General features: G+C 42.5%; 1 protein-coding gene across 1 annotated transcript in view; it reads left to right on the forward strand.

Annotated features, from left to right (window-relative positions):
• The window catches only part of SLC6A19 (solute carrier family 6 member 19), a 92,900-nt gene that overhangs the window by 9,184 nt on the left and 65,405 nt on the right, over positions 1 to 18,311 (forward strand). The window contains exon 2 of the mRNA XM_038391072.2: positions 14,708 to 14,848. Within this exon, the coding sequence (XP_038247000.1) occupies positions 14,708 to 14,848 (141 nt within the window). The remainder of the gene's footprint in view (positions 1 to 14,707; positions 14,849 to 18,311) is intronic.

Raw genomic sequence — 18,311 nt, forward strand, 5'->3', positions numbered from 1 at the left:
CACAAGCTAAATATGAGTCAACAGTGTAACGCTGTTGCAGAAAAAAAGCAAACATCATTCTGGGATGTATTAGCAAAAGTGTTGTAAGCAAGACACGAGAAGTAATTGTTCTGCTCTACTCTGTGCTGATTAGGCCTCAACTGGAGTACTGTGTCCAGTTCTGGGTGCCACCTTTCCACAAGTGGATCTCTTGGGTGAACTGGTCCAGGTTGAGGTTGATGGTGGGATGGAAATTGTTGAAATCATGGTGGAATTCCTCAAGGGCTTCTTTTCCCTGGGTCCAGATGATGAAGATGTCATCAGTGTAGCACAAGTAGAGTAGGGGCATTAGGGGACGAGAGCTGAGGAAGCGTTGTTCTAAGTCAGCCATAAAAATGTTGGCATACTGTGGGGCCATGCGGGTACCCATCGCAGTGCCGCTGATTTGAAGGTATACATTGTCCCCAAATGTGAAATAGTTATGGGTGAGGACAAAGTCACAAAGTTCAGCCACCAGGATAGCCGTGACATTATCAGGGATACTGTTCCTGATGGCTTGTAGTCCATCTTTTTGTGGAATGTTGATGTAGAGGGCTTCTACATCCATAGTGGCCAGGATGGTGTTTTCAGGAAGATCACCGATGGATTGTAGTTTCCTCAGGAAGTCAGTGGTGTCTCGAAGATAGCTGGGAGTGCTGGTAGTGTAGGGCCTGAGGAGGGAGTCTACATAGCCAGACAATCCTGCTGTCAGGGTGCTAATGCCTGAGATGATGGGGCATCCAGGATTTCCAGGTTTATGGATCTTGGGTAGCAGATAGAATACCCCAGGTCGGGGTTCCAGGGGTGTGTCTATGCGGATTTGTTCTTGTGCTTTTTCAGGGAGTTTCTTGAGCAAATGCTGTAGTTTCTTTTGGTAACCCTCAGTGGGATGAGAGGGTAATGGCTTGTAGAAAGTGGTGTTGAAGAGCTGCCTAGTAGCCTCTTATTCATATTCCGACCTATTCATGATGACGACAGCACCTCCTTTGTCAGCCTTTTTGATTATGATGTCAGAGTTGTTTCTGAGGTTTTGGATGGCATTGTGTTCTGCACGGCTGAGGTTATGGAGCAAGTGATGCTGCTTTTCCACAATTTCAGCCCGTGCACATCGGCGGAAGCACTCTATGTAGATGTCCAGTCTGTTGTTTCGACCTTCAGGAGGAGTCCGCCCAGAATCCTTCTTTTTGTAGTGTTAGTAGGAAGGTCTCTGTGGGTTAGTATGTTGTTCAGAGGTGTGTTGGAAATATTCCTTGAGTCAGAGATGTCTGAATATCTGACATGAGGCACCTTGCATCTGATTTGCAGAGCGGCTGAGCATTCTTAATTGCAATTAAATCAACTGGAACTGTGCTTTGAACATATAAAATATCATAAAAATGCTAAGTATGCTTAAAAATCTGCAGATTTTTTAGAGTCCAGATTTTGTAAAGGTATTTAGGCATCTAAAGATAAAGATAGGCACTTTTGAAAATCCCAGTGTGCCTAACTCTCATTGAAATCAAGCTACATAAATACTATTAAAAATCTGCTCAAGGTGTCTCAATTTGGGCATCCAAAATTAGTGGGCACATGGCAATTTTGATCTTAATCTCTGCCTCTTTTTCTTATCTGTGAAATGGAGATAATATCAACATTCTGCCCCAATGGAGTGTCGTGAAGATAAATTCATTAACAGGACCAGCAAACAGAGTAGTTTTGTGAGGGCGTCTCCAGGTGGAGGAGGAGAGACTATGTGATCCTTGTCTGAGTTTGTCTGTTTGTTAGTTTGCTTAACGTGTGCTTGTTTGATTGAAGATTATAGCATGGTCTGTTTTGGGGGCTGTGTGCTGAGCCAAGCAGCCTGCTAGGCAAGGCTGAAAGCTTACTAACAAGGCTCTAGTCTGCTATCCCTTGATCCTTAACCACTTTAGGATCTGTTGACAAGGAAGAGACGCTAACTCAGGGAAAACAGGGATTTAGAAAGCCAGTTCCTAAGTGACCAGAGGAGCTAGCAAACAGGAATGGCAAACAAGGGAGTTATGCAAAGCAGTTCTCCAGGTGAAGGAGGAGAGAGTATGTGATCCTTGGGGTGAGTTTATCTGTTAGCTAGTTGTTACCACTCAAGAAAGGAGTCAATGTGCAGAGTTCTCTGAAAACATCCACTCAATGTGCAGCATGTTGTAGCAACCAGGCAAGGTACTAACAAAATTCAACAGGACTTTATTTTTCAAGTGGAAACCTCTTTACCTGCTGCTACACCCTCGGTAGCTCTCACTCAACCTCCTCTAATTCTCCCCCCTCCTTCCTGTTTCCTGTCCTTTCAGACTCCCAACAGCCAGTGCTCCCAGTTCTAATAATTACAAGCAGCATCTAAACACCACATTCCCTCCTCTCTTAAGAAACTCTCCCAATTAAAACAAACATTGTTGTTCTAACCACAGGAACAAATATGAAACAAGACACTATACTGTTGGCAGAAATATTACACTGAAAACACTGTAGATACTACATAACATAGTATCTAATCCAGACAGGTGGTCATCTGGGTCTGACAGGCCGTCTCTCAAGCCCCAGTTCCAGTGCAATGTCTTGTTGTGTTGATACTACGGTGAAGTCATCCAATGCAGACTGGGTGTTGGCATAATCTCCTCTTGGTGCATAGACAGGTGCAAGATAAGAAGCATTCCATACCCGCTCATCGGAAAGTCGATAGGTGTAAGGTCCCTTCTTCTCTATGATTTTAAGAGGAGCTGTGAATTTATGGTCCTCTTTGCGTAAAATTCCAGGTTTTCATATTCTAACAAGGAACCATACTCAAACTTTGGTTTCTTAGCACCCAGCCACTTGTCTGTGAAAGCCTTATACTTTGCTTGGTTCTGTTCAACTGTTTTTCTCATATCATTCTCGGTTGGGACATTAGGTCGTGCCTTTAATAATCCAGAAATGTTCAGTTTAGTATTCATCTGTTTCCCATGCAGTAACTCAGCTGGTGATCTTTGCGTTGTGGCATGTTGTGTAGCCCGGTATGCTTGCAAGAAATCAGTAGTGAAGGTTATCCACAATCGCCCTTCCAGTTTAGCTGTTTGGAAACTCTCTTTCAAACTTCTCTTAAGCTGTTCGATTTCCCCATTGGCTTGAGGGTAATATAGGAATGACCTTCTGTGTAAAAAGTTCCTCTCTGCTAGAGAAGTTTCAAACTCTAGGGAAGTAAATTGACTACCATGATCTGAAACCAGTTCTTTGGGGTTACCTTCCCTGCTAAAAACTGAAGAGAGGAACTTAATTACTGTAGCAGAAAAGATTTGCGATGTAAACGCTACCTCAAGCCATTTACTGAAATAGTCTATTAAAGTGATGGCATAACGGCAGTCACTTGGAGCAGTATCAAAGGGTCCTACAATGCCAATTGACACTTTTTCCCATACATATTCAGGAAGAGCAGCAGTCTGTAATGGAGACATGTCACTGCTGTCTTATCATGCATTTGGCAAGTGACACAGTATTTTATGAGTGCTTCATTTTGAGAGTCCATCCCTGGCCACCAATACAGATCCCATAGTCATTGTTTGGTTCTGACAATTCCTTGATGAGTATCGTGTGCCAGGTGTATGAGTTTTGACTGTAATTCTTCTGGCACAAGTAGCTGGTGTGTACCTCATAGCCATCAAGCAAAGAAAGTTCATCCCAAACTCTAAAATAAAGCAGCAAAACTGGGCCATCTCTTTGTCAGAAATTCCAGTAGTTTTTTTTTAATTGGACATGCTGAACAAACAGCTTGAAATTGTTCTTTTGTAACTGCAATAAGAGTGCTTGTAATAAGCGCAACTACTACATCCTCATCCTTTGGTGGACCATCTGGTGAAGGCAAAGGCAGGCAAGAAAGGCAATCAGCTACCACATTTTGGTTTCCAGGCTTATATTCCAGTCCATAATTGAAAAAGAGTAGTCTTGCAGACCATCTAGCAGTACAATATCCTACTCTTCCCAGTCCTTTCATGGTGAGCAATGTCGTCAAAGGGCTGTGGTCTGCGCAACTTGAACATGAGGCCTCACAGGTAAGTTCTCCGTTTTTCAGCAGCCCAGACACAAGCAAGTGCTTCTTTTTTGACTGTAGAATATTTTTTCTCAGCATTATTCAGTGTCCTTGAAGCAAATGCAACAGTCCTCTCTGTGTTGTCCTCATGAAGTTGTGTGAGGACAGCCCCAAATCCATAATCAGAAGCATCAGTAGTTACAATTGTGGGAAGCATGACTGAATACTGCATGTACTGGACTATGTACAATCAAGTCTTTCACCATTTTGAAACTAGCTTGTGCATCCATTGTCCACACTAAGGTTGAACTTCTCTGTAGTAATTCTCATAATGGTTCAATGACAGAAGCATAATTGGGAATGAATTTTGCATACCAGGAGGTAAGACCGAAGAAGGAATGTAAGGTTTGCAAATCTGTTGGAGGAGGAGCATTTGAAATTGCCAGGATATGATCTGGATCAGGTTTTAGTCCAGCCTGTGAAATTGTAAGCCCCAGAAAGGAGAGTTCAGTTTGTCTAAATTTGCATTTGGACCTATTGAACTTGAGGCCTGCTTTGCTGATGCAGTTTAGTACAGACTGCAGGTTATTGTCATGCTCCTCAGAAGTATTTCCATGCTCCTCAGAAGTATTTCCAAACACGATAATATCATCCAGATAGCACTGAACTCCATGTTGATTCTTCAGAATCAAAGACATCAATTTTTGGAAGGCACTTGGGGCAGATGCGAGACTGTATGGAACACGTTTAAAACAAAATAGTCCCTCATGTGTAATAAATGCTGTGAGGTCTCTGCTATCTTCATGCAATATAACCTGGTAGTATGCGCTCTGCAAATCAATAGTAGAAAACATCTTTGCTCCACGGAGTTCTGCAAATACTTCTTCTATGTGAGGAAGAGGATGGCTATCAATCACAATAGCTTTATTTGGCTCCCTTAAGTCCACACAAAGGCGAATGTCTCCACCCTTCTTCTGCATCACTACTATAAGTGAAACCTATTCCAAGGAGTCAATCTCTTCAATAATGTCCTTTTGAACAAGTTTTCTACATTCCTCTGAAACAGCTTCCCTGACTGAAAATGGTAAGCACTGTAACTTCTTTCGTACAGGCATCACATTATTCTGCATTTTAAGTTTATGCAGAAACCCATAAGCACAGCCGAGTTTCTCCTCAACCTGGTGTTGGGTCCCAGCTGAAACTGGTGTGTGTAACGCAAAAGTGCTTTGCTGAGGAAGATCAATTCATCCATGAATTACCCTGAGATTTAAAGCAGCCAATAAATCTCTGCCAAGGATAGGAGTGCCTTTGTGGACAATGTAGAACTCTTCAGTTACACAGCAATCACCAAAAGTAACTATTGCTGGCAGGCAGCCATGTACTGGAATATGGTTTTTCAAATAGCACACCAAATGAAGTTTGGGTCCAGTAAGAGGCACGTCTTTAAAGTAATGCAAATAGATGGAATCAGGTAGTATAGGTACTGCTGAGCCAGTGTTGAACATTAGCTGAATAGAGTGTGATTTTCCTGAGGGTATGGTGGAAACATTTACAGTGTACTTTATTTGTTCTGGAATATGTGCAGTAGTGCAGTGGTCCCCAACCTTTCTGTTGCAATAGCATATTCATGTTCCCAGAAGAGTGTGGTGGGCGCCAGACGACCAGCCATCGAAATGTCATCGAGAAGAGTCGCTGCCGAAATGCCGCTGAGAAGCAATGGCATTTTGGTGGCAATGCTTCTTGGCATTGCTGCTTCTGGATGGCATTTCGGCAGCTGGTTGTCTGGCGGCCGCGCTCCTCAGCAGTGGGTTGTCCAGTGGAAGCGCTCCCTTGTCAGTATGCAGGCCCACATAAATGCCCCGGTGGGCACCATGGTGCCCGCGGGCACCGCGTTGGGGACCACTGCAGTAGTGATTTTGTCCATGCTCAGCACAGTAACATCTGGTATTGTAACTTCATGCACCTGTTGATTGAACTGGCTGCTGCGACATACTTTAGCAAAATTACCAATCTTTTTGCAATGATTGCACTGAGTTACTTTTGCTGGATATCCTGTGTAGCTTGCAAGGTGTTGTGGGGATCCACAGTGAAAGCATGCTTTTACTGTATTTTGAATTTGCTGATTTGGTGGTTTTCCATTAGTTTTCCTCTTGTAATCGTTTGTCTACAGCGATAGTGAACTTTTCTGCAGAGGAGTCACAGCCTGGACTCTGCTGCCTGTATCCATGCTCATTATTTTGGCTTCAGCTGTAGCTGACTCAAACTGAGTAACAATGGTCATTGCTTTTTCTAGTGTAAGTTGTGGTCCTAGAAGTAAGCATTCTCTTACATGAAGCATGGTTGTTTTCTCAATGAGCTGGTCTCTAATCATCTCATCTGCCATATTCCCAAGTCACAAGTTACAAACTCCTCAGGGAAGCAATATACTGCATTTTAGTCTCTCCTGTTTTCTGCTCATGCTGGTGAAATCTGTAGCGATTAGCTACTTCATTCACTTTTGGCACAAAAAAGTTCTTTAATGCAGTGTGTGCAGTCTCATATTTATCATCTGCAAGGGGAAAAGTGTAAAGTATACACTGCCCTTCTGCTCCAAGGCAGTGGATTAGCAGAGTATGCTTTCTTACTTCAGAAATCTCTGTTGCACTGATTGCAAGCAGATAAGTCTCAAACATATGGATCCAGGTAGTAAAAGCAATTGGAGGCTCACCTAGGCTTTGCAGAAAGGGTGCAGTTGGGTTCAGAGGCAGAAGATCCATCCTCGTTGCCAAAATGTTGTAGCAACCAGGCAAGGTATTAACAAACTTCAACAGGACTTTATTTTTCAAGTGGAAACCACTTTACCAAGCTGCTGCACCCTCGGTAGCTCTCACTCAGCCTCCTCAACTTCCCCCCCTTCCTGTTTCCTGTCCTTTCAGACTCCCAACAGCCAGTGCTCTCAGTTCTAATAATTACAAGCAGCATCTAAACACCACAAAGCAGCAGTCAAAAAAGCTAACAGAATGTTAGATAATAGATAATAAGGTAGAACATATCATAATGCCACTGTATAAATCCGTGGCACACCCTCATCTTGAATACTGTGTGCAGTCCTGGTCACCTCATCTCAAAAAACATATTTTAGAATTTGAAAAAGTACAAATGATTAGGGGTATGGAACAGCTTCCATATGAGGCAAAATTAAGAAAACTGGGACTGTTGATCAGAAAAGATAAAACTAAGGGGTGATAGATAGAGGTCTATAAATGATGAATGGTGTGGAGAAAGTGAATAAGGAAGTGTTATTTACCCCTTCACCTAACACTAGGGGTCACCTGATAAAAGGCAGCAGGTTTAAAACAAAAGAAAGTACTACTTCACCCAACACACAATCAATCTGTGGAACTCATTGTCAGGCCAAAAGTGTAACTCAGTTCAAAAAAGAATTAGATAAGTTGATGGAGATAGGTCCATCAATGGCTCTTAGCTAAGAGGGTCAGGAACACAAACCCATGCTCTGAGTGTTCCTAAACCCGCAACTGACAGAAGCTGGGACTGGATGATTGCCCCATTCTGTTTATTCTCTCTGACGTATCTGACATTGGCCAAAGTCAGAAGACAGAAGACAGGGCTAGATGGAATATTGGTCTGTCCCAGTATAGCAATTCTTTTGTTCTTATAGTGTTTGTAAAGCAATAAAGTACCAAAAAGACATGAGAAAAATGAATAATTCTGTATTCAGTGCAGGGTTTTATTGGGGTGTGATAAATAGGGGTTACACACTGAACAATGAGTTTAAAAAAATTATATAGCTAACCATGCAATCCACTCAATGTACTGAATGAGACAGGAATCCCATGAAAAATATCACATTATTTAAAATGGTATCATAATTCATACACACAAAGAGGCAGAATCAAGGTTGCATGGGTAATCTTAATTATTTGTTTAACATTTCCTAACTTTTGAGTGCTTAACTTTGCATCTTTAACAGCTTAACTTTTTTTGTTTATATAATTATACATATAAAGTGGGATTTTCATAAGTCAAGATTTACCATTGAGTTAATGTTGACCACTTTTAAAAATCCTATCAATAAATTATATTTATTGCATTCCACTCTGAGTTATACATGGTTCAAAAAATGTGGGATTACTTTTTTGCGACATTCAGCTGTGCTAGAACCAGTTATGGTTCTCTGGTTCGCTATCCCAGATAGAGCAGAACATAGGCTGTTCTAATATGCACCTGTTATCTGTAGTTCCTATGGGACCATATAGCAGCTGGGTATTGCCAGAACATACTGCTCTCTGGATGCTGCTTCTGCTCACCCCTCTTCACCCTCAACATGTCATTAGAGGATATGGGGATGGAAGTGTAGATGGCAACTGTACCTGCTTTATTCTGGCAAGGGATTCTCTCAAACTAGATCTATGCCTAGCTAGAAGTTTTGACAGACTCTGTTTGTTTTTTGCTACCTGAGCAATATAAGGGACAGGAATGAAGTAGAGTATGATTTTTGGACTGTGATAAAACAGGGACTCTTAAAACCTAAACTCATTATATTAACTTGAAATAATAATCAATATTTGAAGCTGATGGAAAACTTTTATCTTCCAGATATTTGACTAGGATAAAACTTAGATTTAGACTTGTTTGAGGGTTTCTCTCTCCTACACACAATGTTATATCTGAGCCTTTTTAAGGGTCAAACACTAAAATAGAAATTAGTGGCAACTGTTTTTCTTTTTCATTGGCCTTGTTTGTAGTTTCTTTTTTGAAAGTGGAATATTTACTGTGTACAGTTGAATGATATTGTTTAACATGTTGTATCCTTTTTAAAAACTATTAAAAATTCTAACATATGTGATTACCAAATATACACAACGTCAATATGAGCACAGCGTAATGGTTAGGAAATTTACACTGGCAGTTCAGCTAGCATAATTAAAATGATATTTACTTTCATTTGGTAGATATTTCTGACATTAGACCTTGTTTATGGTTAATCTTTATTGGGAAATATGCCATTTAATTGACTGTGTTAAACATTTGTGTTTCATCCATGACAGAGCACTGTGAAAAACAGGATGTAATGTTAATCTGACAACCCTGGTAAAATATCCTAAGTATACAATTACCATAAATCTACAGCAAACCTTTCTACTCTGTGGTACAGAACTTGTTGATTGTTGCACCACTGTTATCAGATTGACTGTGATTTTGGAACCAGTGGAGCTCAACCACAGTTCAAGCAAACACCCAAAGAAGATACTGTGTATAAAAAGATTTTAGACTACATTTTGCATATGATGTTTATTGGAAATTAAGTGAAGGCAATACAATGTTTTCTATTTTACATTAAAAATCAGATTATTCAATTAAATTAGATTTCTAAATCTACTTAAATGAAAAAGAATAATAATCAAGATGTCATCAAAACCAAATGTTACAGTGTTGAATTATAATACTAAAACAGGGATTAAAGTCCAGTTCCTCATTAAGGACTTTATGTTGTAAAGATTTCAAAGTGCAAATCCAATTTACTTATTATATATATAATGCACACATAAATAAATAAATAACCAGGTTATTTGGCTGCTGTGCACATCTATAAAAGGGTGCAGGTTCCTTTTTACCTCCCACACAGAAGCTATGCGCAGCATAGTCCCCGTACTCCCAACTACAAAATTCCTCAGAATGGTTGCAGAGAGAGGGAAGGAGAGAAACAGGAACAGGGTTTTGCCTGAATTAGGACTTCAAGACTGAATCTTAGTTCAACAAAGAAAAGCCGTTATCGCCAGAACTGGAAATGGTCAATTACTATGTTCCTTTTAAAATATAATTACATTAATATTCATGTAGCTAAATATATTTAGAGTTATTTATTCTCAAACACTGATACGGAAAACTTTATATTCCATTTTTTTAAATCAGTATCTATACATTTAGATTAGAAGATTTACAATTGTACATTTAAGAACTATTACACAAGAGAATTCCATTTGTAATCCTATTATCTTTCTAATGTAAATAATGTAATATCTATACAATTGAGATACAGTATGTGGGTTTCTTTGTGTGTCCTAAGAGCTGGAATCCCTTTCACTATACCCACACCCAATGTGACCATAATCACAGAAGTATCTCTCATAGGCTGGGGAGCCACAGGGCAGTCACATGGAACAAAGTATGTAGTCTCCGTGGGAGGCCAGGATACACATCAATTTCCTAGAATTAAGGGCAGTTCGACTGGCCTGCAAGGCATTCCTCCCACTCATACAATCCCAACATGTCCAGATAACACTTGAGAACATGATCACCATGTTCTATATAAACAAACAAGAAGGAGCAATTCTCTGAATAGAAGTGGTCAATTTATGGAACTGGTAAACCCAGAACTACATCACACTCCCAGCAATGTACTTCCCAAGTGTGCAAAACTCTCTGCAGACAATCTCAGCAGGCATTTCTCCACATACCACAAGTGGCAGATACACTGAAGCAAAATCTTTATTCAGTGGGGAATGCCTTCCTGGGCCTTGCTCTCCAGCCAGACGAACAAGAAGTTTGATCTGTACTGCTACAGAGCAGCACTAGATTGGGACTCCTTCTGCTATTCTGGACAGACCATCTGAGGAACACATTTACTCCCATCCCACTGCTACCAGAGATTCTACAAAAGATTTGTCATGACAAAACACAAGTTATTCTCATTGCACCCAATTAGCTACATAATTCAGGTTCTTCTTCTAGAGATTGCTCATATCGATTCCAATTAGGTGTGTGCGCACCACGTACATAGTCATCGGAAAGTTTTTCCCCTAGCAGCACCCGTCAAGTTGGCTGTGGAGCCCTCTGAAGTGGCACCTTCATGGCGCTCAATATATGACCCTGCCGACGTGGCGCCTCCTCAATTCCTTCTTACCACCAGTGATGGTCGTTGGAACTGTAGCATCTTGCTCAGCAAGTTCTACCATGTTTCCCTAGCTTCATTTGTTTGTTGTTCTCTATATGTATTAGTTAGTTTAATTGTTAGTTAGTATTAGTAGTTAGCAGTTGGGCTGGAGGGGTCTACCCTCTGTTGTGACCGCTTTTTCTTGGGAGGTCTTACATGCCCAAGTCGCAGGGGTTCAAGCCCAGCAAGTCTTGCAGCAAGCCTATGCCAATGGGTGACCCCCCCACAGTGCTTGTCTAAAGTGACTGGGGGAGGCTCACCAAGCTGATTGGTGCAGGATTTGTAAGGGGTTTTGCCCCAGAACCAAAAAGGAGTGAGACTTTTGCCTCAAGCAGCTCCTTATGGAGGCAGCACTGTTACCAGATTTGCCCATTACTTTGGGATATGCTCATTTACTGGGGTTACTCTTCTGGGGATGGGGTCTGTAATTCTATCAATGTACTGCTTGTGTCACTTGTGTTTTCATATGGAGCTCTACTTCTCCCTTTTGCAAGTCTCCTCCAAATGGAGCTATTCTGTAGGACCTAGGTTCCCCAGGGCTGGGTTCCTCCAGCCCCAGAACCGGATGAACACACAAACACACACATTATAACAGAGCAAGTCTGAGTGGACTGAGTCAATCAGCACTTTCAAGCTGACCCCTATATGTCCCTGGACTCAATGGGCTGGGTCAAGCAGCACTTTCAAGCTGTCACCGTTATATGCCTCTGGACTCAGTAGTCTGGGTTGAGCAGCACTTTTAAGCTGCCACCCTCGTATGTCACAGGTTCTGCAGGTCCCCATCCCCACTTTCATGTCACAACTGTACTGGAAATAACCCACTTGATGAGCAAACCCCACAGTATTTTTGGGCGCTACAGAGATCTTCAACTTAGGTAAGAGAAGCGTTGCTGCAGAGTAAATGGGGAAGCTAAAAACACAAAAGAATAAAGTTCAGAAAGAGAGGGAGAGAAAGAGAGGGAAGCAACCAGCTTAACCATAAAAATTATTTATTATAACCACACAAGGAGAGCCTAAACAAACATAATAGTTACATTATTAAAGGTTACAAAAGTCATATATAGAAAACTATACCTGATCAAACAAGTCAGGGTTAGAAAGTTATACCTGAGGTAGAAAAGAAAAGAGAGGGATCTCATTACTTCCATGAAGCTTGAACTGGTCGGGGTTCCCAGGTGATGGTGGTAGCTCAGTGTCCTGTGTGCTGGAGACAGGCAGAACCCTCAGCATTATCAGTCAGGAGAAGATGAAATCATAATGGAACTGAGGCAGAGTTTGGATCTATGCATCAGAACACTTACTGGAGTGTGGGTAGGGTTTTTTGTAGGGAAACAACAATGGTTCAAGGGAGAACACTAGATTTGTTTATGGGTAAATTGATGACTCACGGCTAGACAATAGGAGCTGATCACTCTTGGTTATGGGTCATGTTTTTTCCAGGGAGCTCACAATGCAATTAGGCTGCTTCAGTATTTTGGATATCAATCAAGATTTATTACTAGCATTGGTCTGATAACTGCTGAGCTTGGTGTGTGCAGGTGTAGGTTCATTAACATCTGGAGCAGACATCCCCCATGATGCAGTGCTTCCCTACTTTTCTTGTCCCAGAATTCAGTGCAGTTCTTGCCTTGGAATCTCTGTTCTCCATTCTGTATGCTAATGGCGATGCCTCCTTGTTCCATTTTGATGCAGATGAAGCTAGGGGAGTTGCCTCTGTTCTTCATTCTGTATGCTAATGGAGATGCCTTAGTCTTGTCACCCTTGTCAGGAGGGGTCTAGGTGTGTCTCCCACCACCCTTCACTGCTCTCTGCAAGGCTTTTCTCTGATTGGTTTTGGTTCTAGCAGAGGCTGGGTGGGGGGTGTTCTTTCATGAATCAGACAGTCTGGATACTGCACCCTAGTTCCCCAAGAACACAGAGTTGACTGGTATCAGCACTTAGACCTCAGCCTCTGCCGGCACGGCAAGACCCGGCACCAAGTTCATCAGGGTGTAGTGCCCCAGCAACAGTGGTGGAAGCAGCACCGTGGACGGACTCTGGCAGAGACCCGTGGCACCACCTCTCCCCAGCACTGAAACTGGTAGGATCAACCTGGCACCGCTCCCACTCCCAAATGCAGAAATGGCACCAGAAGCAAGGGAGGAGCAGCTCTCCACCCCAGAGGTCCACCCCTCTGGAGCTGGCCAATGGGGCACGTCCTCATGAGGAGCACCCAGCACTGAAGTCTGAGGAGACGACACTGTCAACTTCGGCCCTGCAAGAGGGACCATCAAGTCTGGTGCCGTTGGACTCCCTAGCCCAGGTAATCAAGGAGGTGAAGCTGCCATCCACCCCAGACACCTTTGAGGTTGCGAGGGACCTCATGACCATGACAGTGCCGAGGTCACCCACTCTTTGAGCCAAGCCTCCAGTACCACATTGATTGGCACCATCTCAAGGCAAACCAATGATGCTCTATCCCTTGGCACTGCTGATAGAATTGCGGCACCACTCAGACTTGCGGCGCCGCTCGGACTCGTGGTGCCGCTCCAAGTTGTTTCAGTGCTCCTGCTTGTGATGCTGATCCACTTGTCAATCTCCATTGCACAGCAGGTCCCATTTCTGGCACCGGTCCTGACGCTGCTCAGCGACCCTGCACAACTCCAGATCATAGGTACTGCTCCAGCCTCATGGCACTGCTCTCCGGCATCAAGACACCACTCCCGAGTGCAGCACCGCTCGGCGGATCAGCTCCACTTGGCACCATCCTGGCCTTTGCAGTCCCAATCCCAGTTTTTGGACTCAGAGGCGGGATCTAGATACTCAGAGAGAATCTTCTACACGGTGCCAGAAAGAGGGTGACAGTTCCACAGAAGCAGCTAACCACAATTCCCATACAATGCAAGGGAGTGCCCCTTCTGAGTTTCATTATTGGGTGCACAGTTTGGGCCTGTGTGTTACTGTAGGAAGAAATAAGTCTCACTTGGTTGAAGTCATAGATTTAATAAAGTTCTTCCATTGAACAATCTGGATATCAAATTGTTATGCACATAGATATTTAAGTCAAGTGTGTTAGTCTAAATGTCTTAACCATTCAATAGCTGAGGGAAGGGCACTCTGCAAGTCCTTGAGGGAACCAGGCAGCCCTTGCCAATAGGTGGAGCCTGCAAGTATATGGCCTACATCTTCTAACTGATCACAGTGGCAAAGGGGAGAGTCTTAAAGACTCCAGTTACCGTCATTTGCAGCACATCTGATCACTCTACATTGAAGTGATTGAGCTTTACACACAGGGAAATGGATTGTTGGAGCTGTCACAAGACAGGCATTGGCTATTTTTGATGCTTCTTCTTTGTCACTTAGTATGCCTTCTGGAGGCGACATCAAATTTCTTTAGAAGAAATGTCTTACAGGGATTCCTGGAGCTAAAACAGTGGATGAGTCGATTAAGCACATCTTTAAATAGGGGTAGATGTGGCATGTTTTGCACATTAAGGAGCAGATTCCACAAGGTGACTTATTATCTGATGTCAAAAGGGGGGATGTTGGACAGGACTGGCAGCCAGGCCAGATTGGTTGGTCTCACTGTACTAGTTATTATCAAAAATAAGATTAGTCAAAAACACTGTTCAGAGAAAAGATTTTTACATCTTGTTTTCCTTCTGCTATAATTTCCATATAGCTTCATCATTCCTGTGTAAAACTGAAATTCCTACTTCAGTATCATATTTCACATGTATGAAATATTTTTATTTTTATTTCAGGAGCCTTTATGATCCCTTTTCTCATTTTGCTTGTCCTGGAAGGTATCCCACTGCTTCATCTTGAGTTTGCCATTGGTCAAAGACTGAGAAAAGGCAGTGTGGGAGTCTGGAGTTCTATCCATCCTACCCTGAAAGGAGTAGGTAAGTTTCAGGAAGCTTACAACTAAACCAAACAGAATGCATGAACCACATTATTAATTTTGCCATTGAGGCTTTATTGTTTTACTTGGGAGCAGAATGAACGTCTCAAGGGATGAATTATGAGTTCAGAGACCAACTTACACTGTCCACCTGAATGCAGCCCAGATTAGTAGTGATCAAAAGCTGTTACCATCTGATAACTATTTCATGTCCCCCATTCCCAGTGCACAGGAACAGTGGGCACACTTAAAAACTGCACCCTGGTTTTAGAGAGATTACAAGTGACAGGGAATATCTCTGAAAATGGGGAATATGGCTAGAACAATTTCTCTCTAGAATTTAAAGTGTGCCAACAATCTATGCTGTATTTATTTTGAGTTATTTGGAGGAGATCAGTCTCCATGTCTGTCAGTCATAAGTAGTGATTGGTATACAACATTGTATACATTAATAATAGGGCTGTCAATTAATCGCAGCTAACTCACATGATTAACTCAAAAATTAATCGCGATTAATCACACTGTTAAACAATAGAATACCAATTGAAATTTATTAAATATTTGTGGATATTTTCTACATTTTCAAATGTATTGATTTCAATTACACCACAGAATACAAAGTGCACGGTGTTCACTTTATATTTATTTTTATTACAAATATTTGCATTGTAAAAAACAAAATAAATAGTATTTTTCAATTCACCTAATACAAATACTGTAGTGCAATCTCTTTATTATGAAAGTTGAACTTACAGATGTAGAATTATATAAAAAAAACTGCATTCAAAAATAAAACAATGTAAATCTTCAGAGTCTACAAGTCCACTCAACCCTACTTCAGCCAATCGCTCAGACAAACAAGTTTGGTTAAAATTTGCAGGAGATCATGCTGCCCACTTCTTTTTTGCAATGTCACCTGAAAGTGAGAACAAGCATTCGCATGGCACTTTTGTAGTCGGTGTTGCAAGGTATTTACCTGTCAGATATGCTAAACATTTGTATGCCCCTTCATTCTTCGGTCACCATTCCAGAGGACATGCTTCCATGCTAATGATGCTCAATAAAAAAAAAATGAGTTAATTACATTTGAGACTGAACTGCTTGTGGGAGAATTGTATGTCTCTGGTTGTGTTTTACCTGCATTCTGCCATATATTTCATGTCATAGCAGTCTTGGATGATGACCCAGCACATGTTATTTTAAGAACACTTTCACAGCAGATTTGACAAAACACAAAGAAGGTATTGTGACAAAGTTCCTCCTCTGCCTTGGTGGGTCCTGCGCTTATTGGCGGATTTGCTCCCCTCAGAGATTCATGGCAGCCCTCAGTTTGGCCACTTTTGCTAGTGGCTCAAACTTGCCATCCACTCAGCTAACGTCATCATTAGCCAGCATGGGAAAAAGGAAGGAGAACAATTCCTGCAGTCTCTAATGGTCCACCTAGTGGGTTGGGGGACAGGCCAGGGACCTTCCCCTCTGGTGGCACCCACAGTCCAGATCAACTCCTCCTGCATCCAATAGGGAGTTGAGGGGATGCGGGGAACCTGGACCTGCCCTCTACTCTGGGTTCCAGCCCAGGGCCCTGTGGATCACAGCTGTCTACAGTATTTCTTGTAACACCTTTGTGACAGCTACAACTCCATGGGCTACTTCCCCATGGCCTCCTCCCAATACCTACTTTATCCTCACCACAGGACCCTTCTCCTGGTGTCTGATAATGCTTGTACTCCTCAGTCCTCCAGCAGTATGTCTTCTCGCTGTCAGCTCCTTGTGCCCTCTTGCTCTCAGGTCCTCGTACGCACCTTACTAACTGAAGTGAGGTCCTTTTTAAAACCAGGTGCCCTGATTAGCCTGCCTGTCCTAATTGATTCTGGTAGCTTCTTAATAGGCTCCAGGTGTCCTAATTAGCCTGCCTTAATTGGTTCCAGCAACTTCCTGATTGTTCTGGAACAGCCCATTATCTTACTTAGGGAAAAGGGACCTGCTTAATCCTGTAGTCATCTGGCCTAACCCTTTCACAGTATCAATGTGAGATTTCTAAAAATAGCTAAAAATAGACCCAAGGTTTAAGAATCTGAAGTGCCTTCCAAAATCTGAGAGGGACAAGGTGTGAAGCATGCTTTCAGAAACATTATAAAAGCAACACTCAGATGTGGAAACTACAGAACCCAAACCACCAAGAAAGAAAATCGACCTTTCTGCTGGTGGCATCTGTCTCAGATGATGAAAATGAGCATGCATCGGTCCACTATGCTCTGGATCATTATTGAGCAGAACCTGTCATCAGCATAGACCGTGTGTCCGCTGGAATGATGGTTGAAGCATGAAGGGGCATACAAATGTTTACATATCTGACATGTAAATACTTTGAAATGTCGGCTACAACAGTGCTGTGTGAATGCCTGTTCTCACTTTCAGGTGACATTGTTGGGGAGGGGTAAATTCTAGTGTACCAGAGCCACTCACAAATAATTTCCTGCTGGCAGCCTCCTCTGTTTAATCACAATGGGGGAAAAATCATTATTGACCTCAGCTGTGGCAGTATGGCATGGGGACGCAGGAAGTCTCAGCTAGGCATGACTCAACCCATTTAGGGCTCTATAGGTCATGGCCAACAACTTAGACTCCATCAGAAACCAATAGGCAGATCCTGGAGCACTGAGGTGGTGTGTTCCCAATGAGATGCCCTACTTAGTGAACTTCAGCATTCTGCACTATCTTCCATCTCCAAACAGTTTTAAGGTTTAGCCCCATGTGGAGCTCATTGCATTGGTCTAATCTTGAGGTGACCAATGAACAAATAGTGGCACAGTCTGCATCTGAAAGGAAAGGTGGCAACTTTTTGGCCAGGTGTCAATGGTAAAAAGCTGACTTGGTTATTCCTGTAATATAATCCCCTAACAGCAGCTGGGGGGTCCAAAATTACCTTTCAGTTGTGACCCATGATAACTAAAGGTGGACACACTCTCTCTCTGTCAGAGGGTCTGATATTACCTCTCCCATCTCTCCTAGCTGCTTCTCCCAAACCCCCTCCTCACCTTAGTCTTATCTGTGTTACGTTTCAGACAGCTCAATCTCATCCATACCCCAATCTCAGATAAATGCTGTCTGAGGCACTGAATGGCTTTCTGTGTGATGGATGAGATAGAGACACAATTGGATGTGGTCAGCATAATGAAAACACTGAACCTTATGCCTCCTTATTACTGCTCCACACAGCCTTGTATACACATAGAACAGGAGGGGTAACAGAGGGACTTCCTGTGGCACCCCACTTTTGAGAGCTCTTCAGGAAGAGGAGCAATTGTCCACAACTATCCAGTGAGATCTCTGAGAAAATAATGAACCCACTGAAGAGCAGCCTCGTTCACTTCTGAAAAGGTCTGTAGACAAGTGAACAATGCCTTGTGATCAATGGTATTGAAGGCAGTGGAGAGATCTAATAATACCAGCATGGTTATCTG

The sequence above is a fragment of the Dermochelys coriacea genome, chromosome 2, assembly GCF_009764565.3.
Source record: "Dermochelys coriacea isolate rDerCor1 chromosome 2, rDerCor1.pri.v4, whole genome shotgun sequence".
NCBI classification, from domain to species: Eukaryota; Metazoa; Chordata; order Testudines; family Dermochelyidae; genus Dermochelys; species Dermochelys coriacea.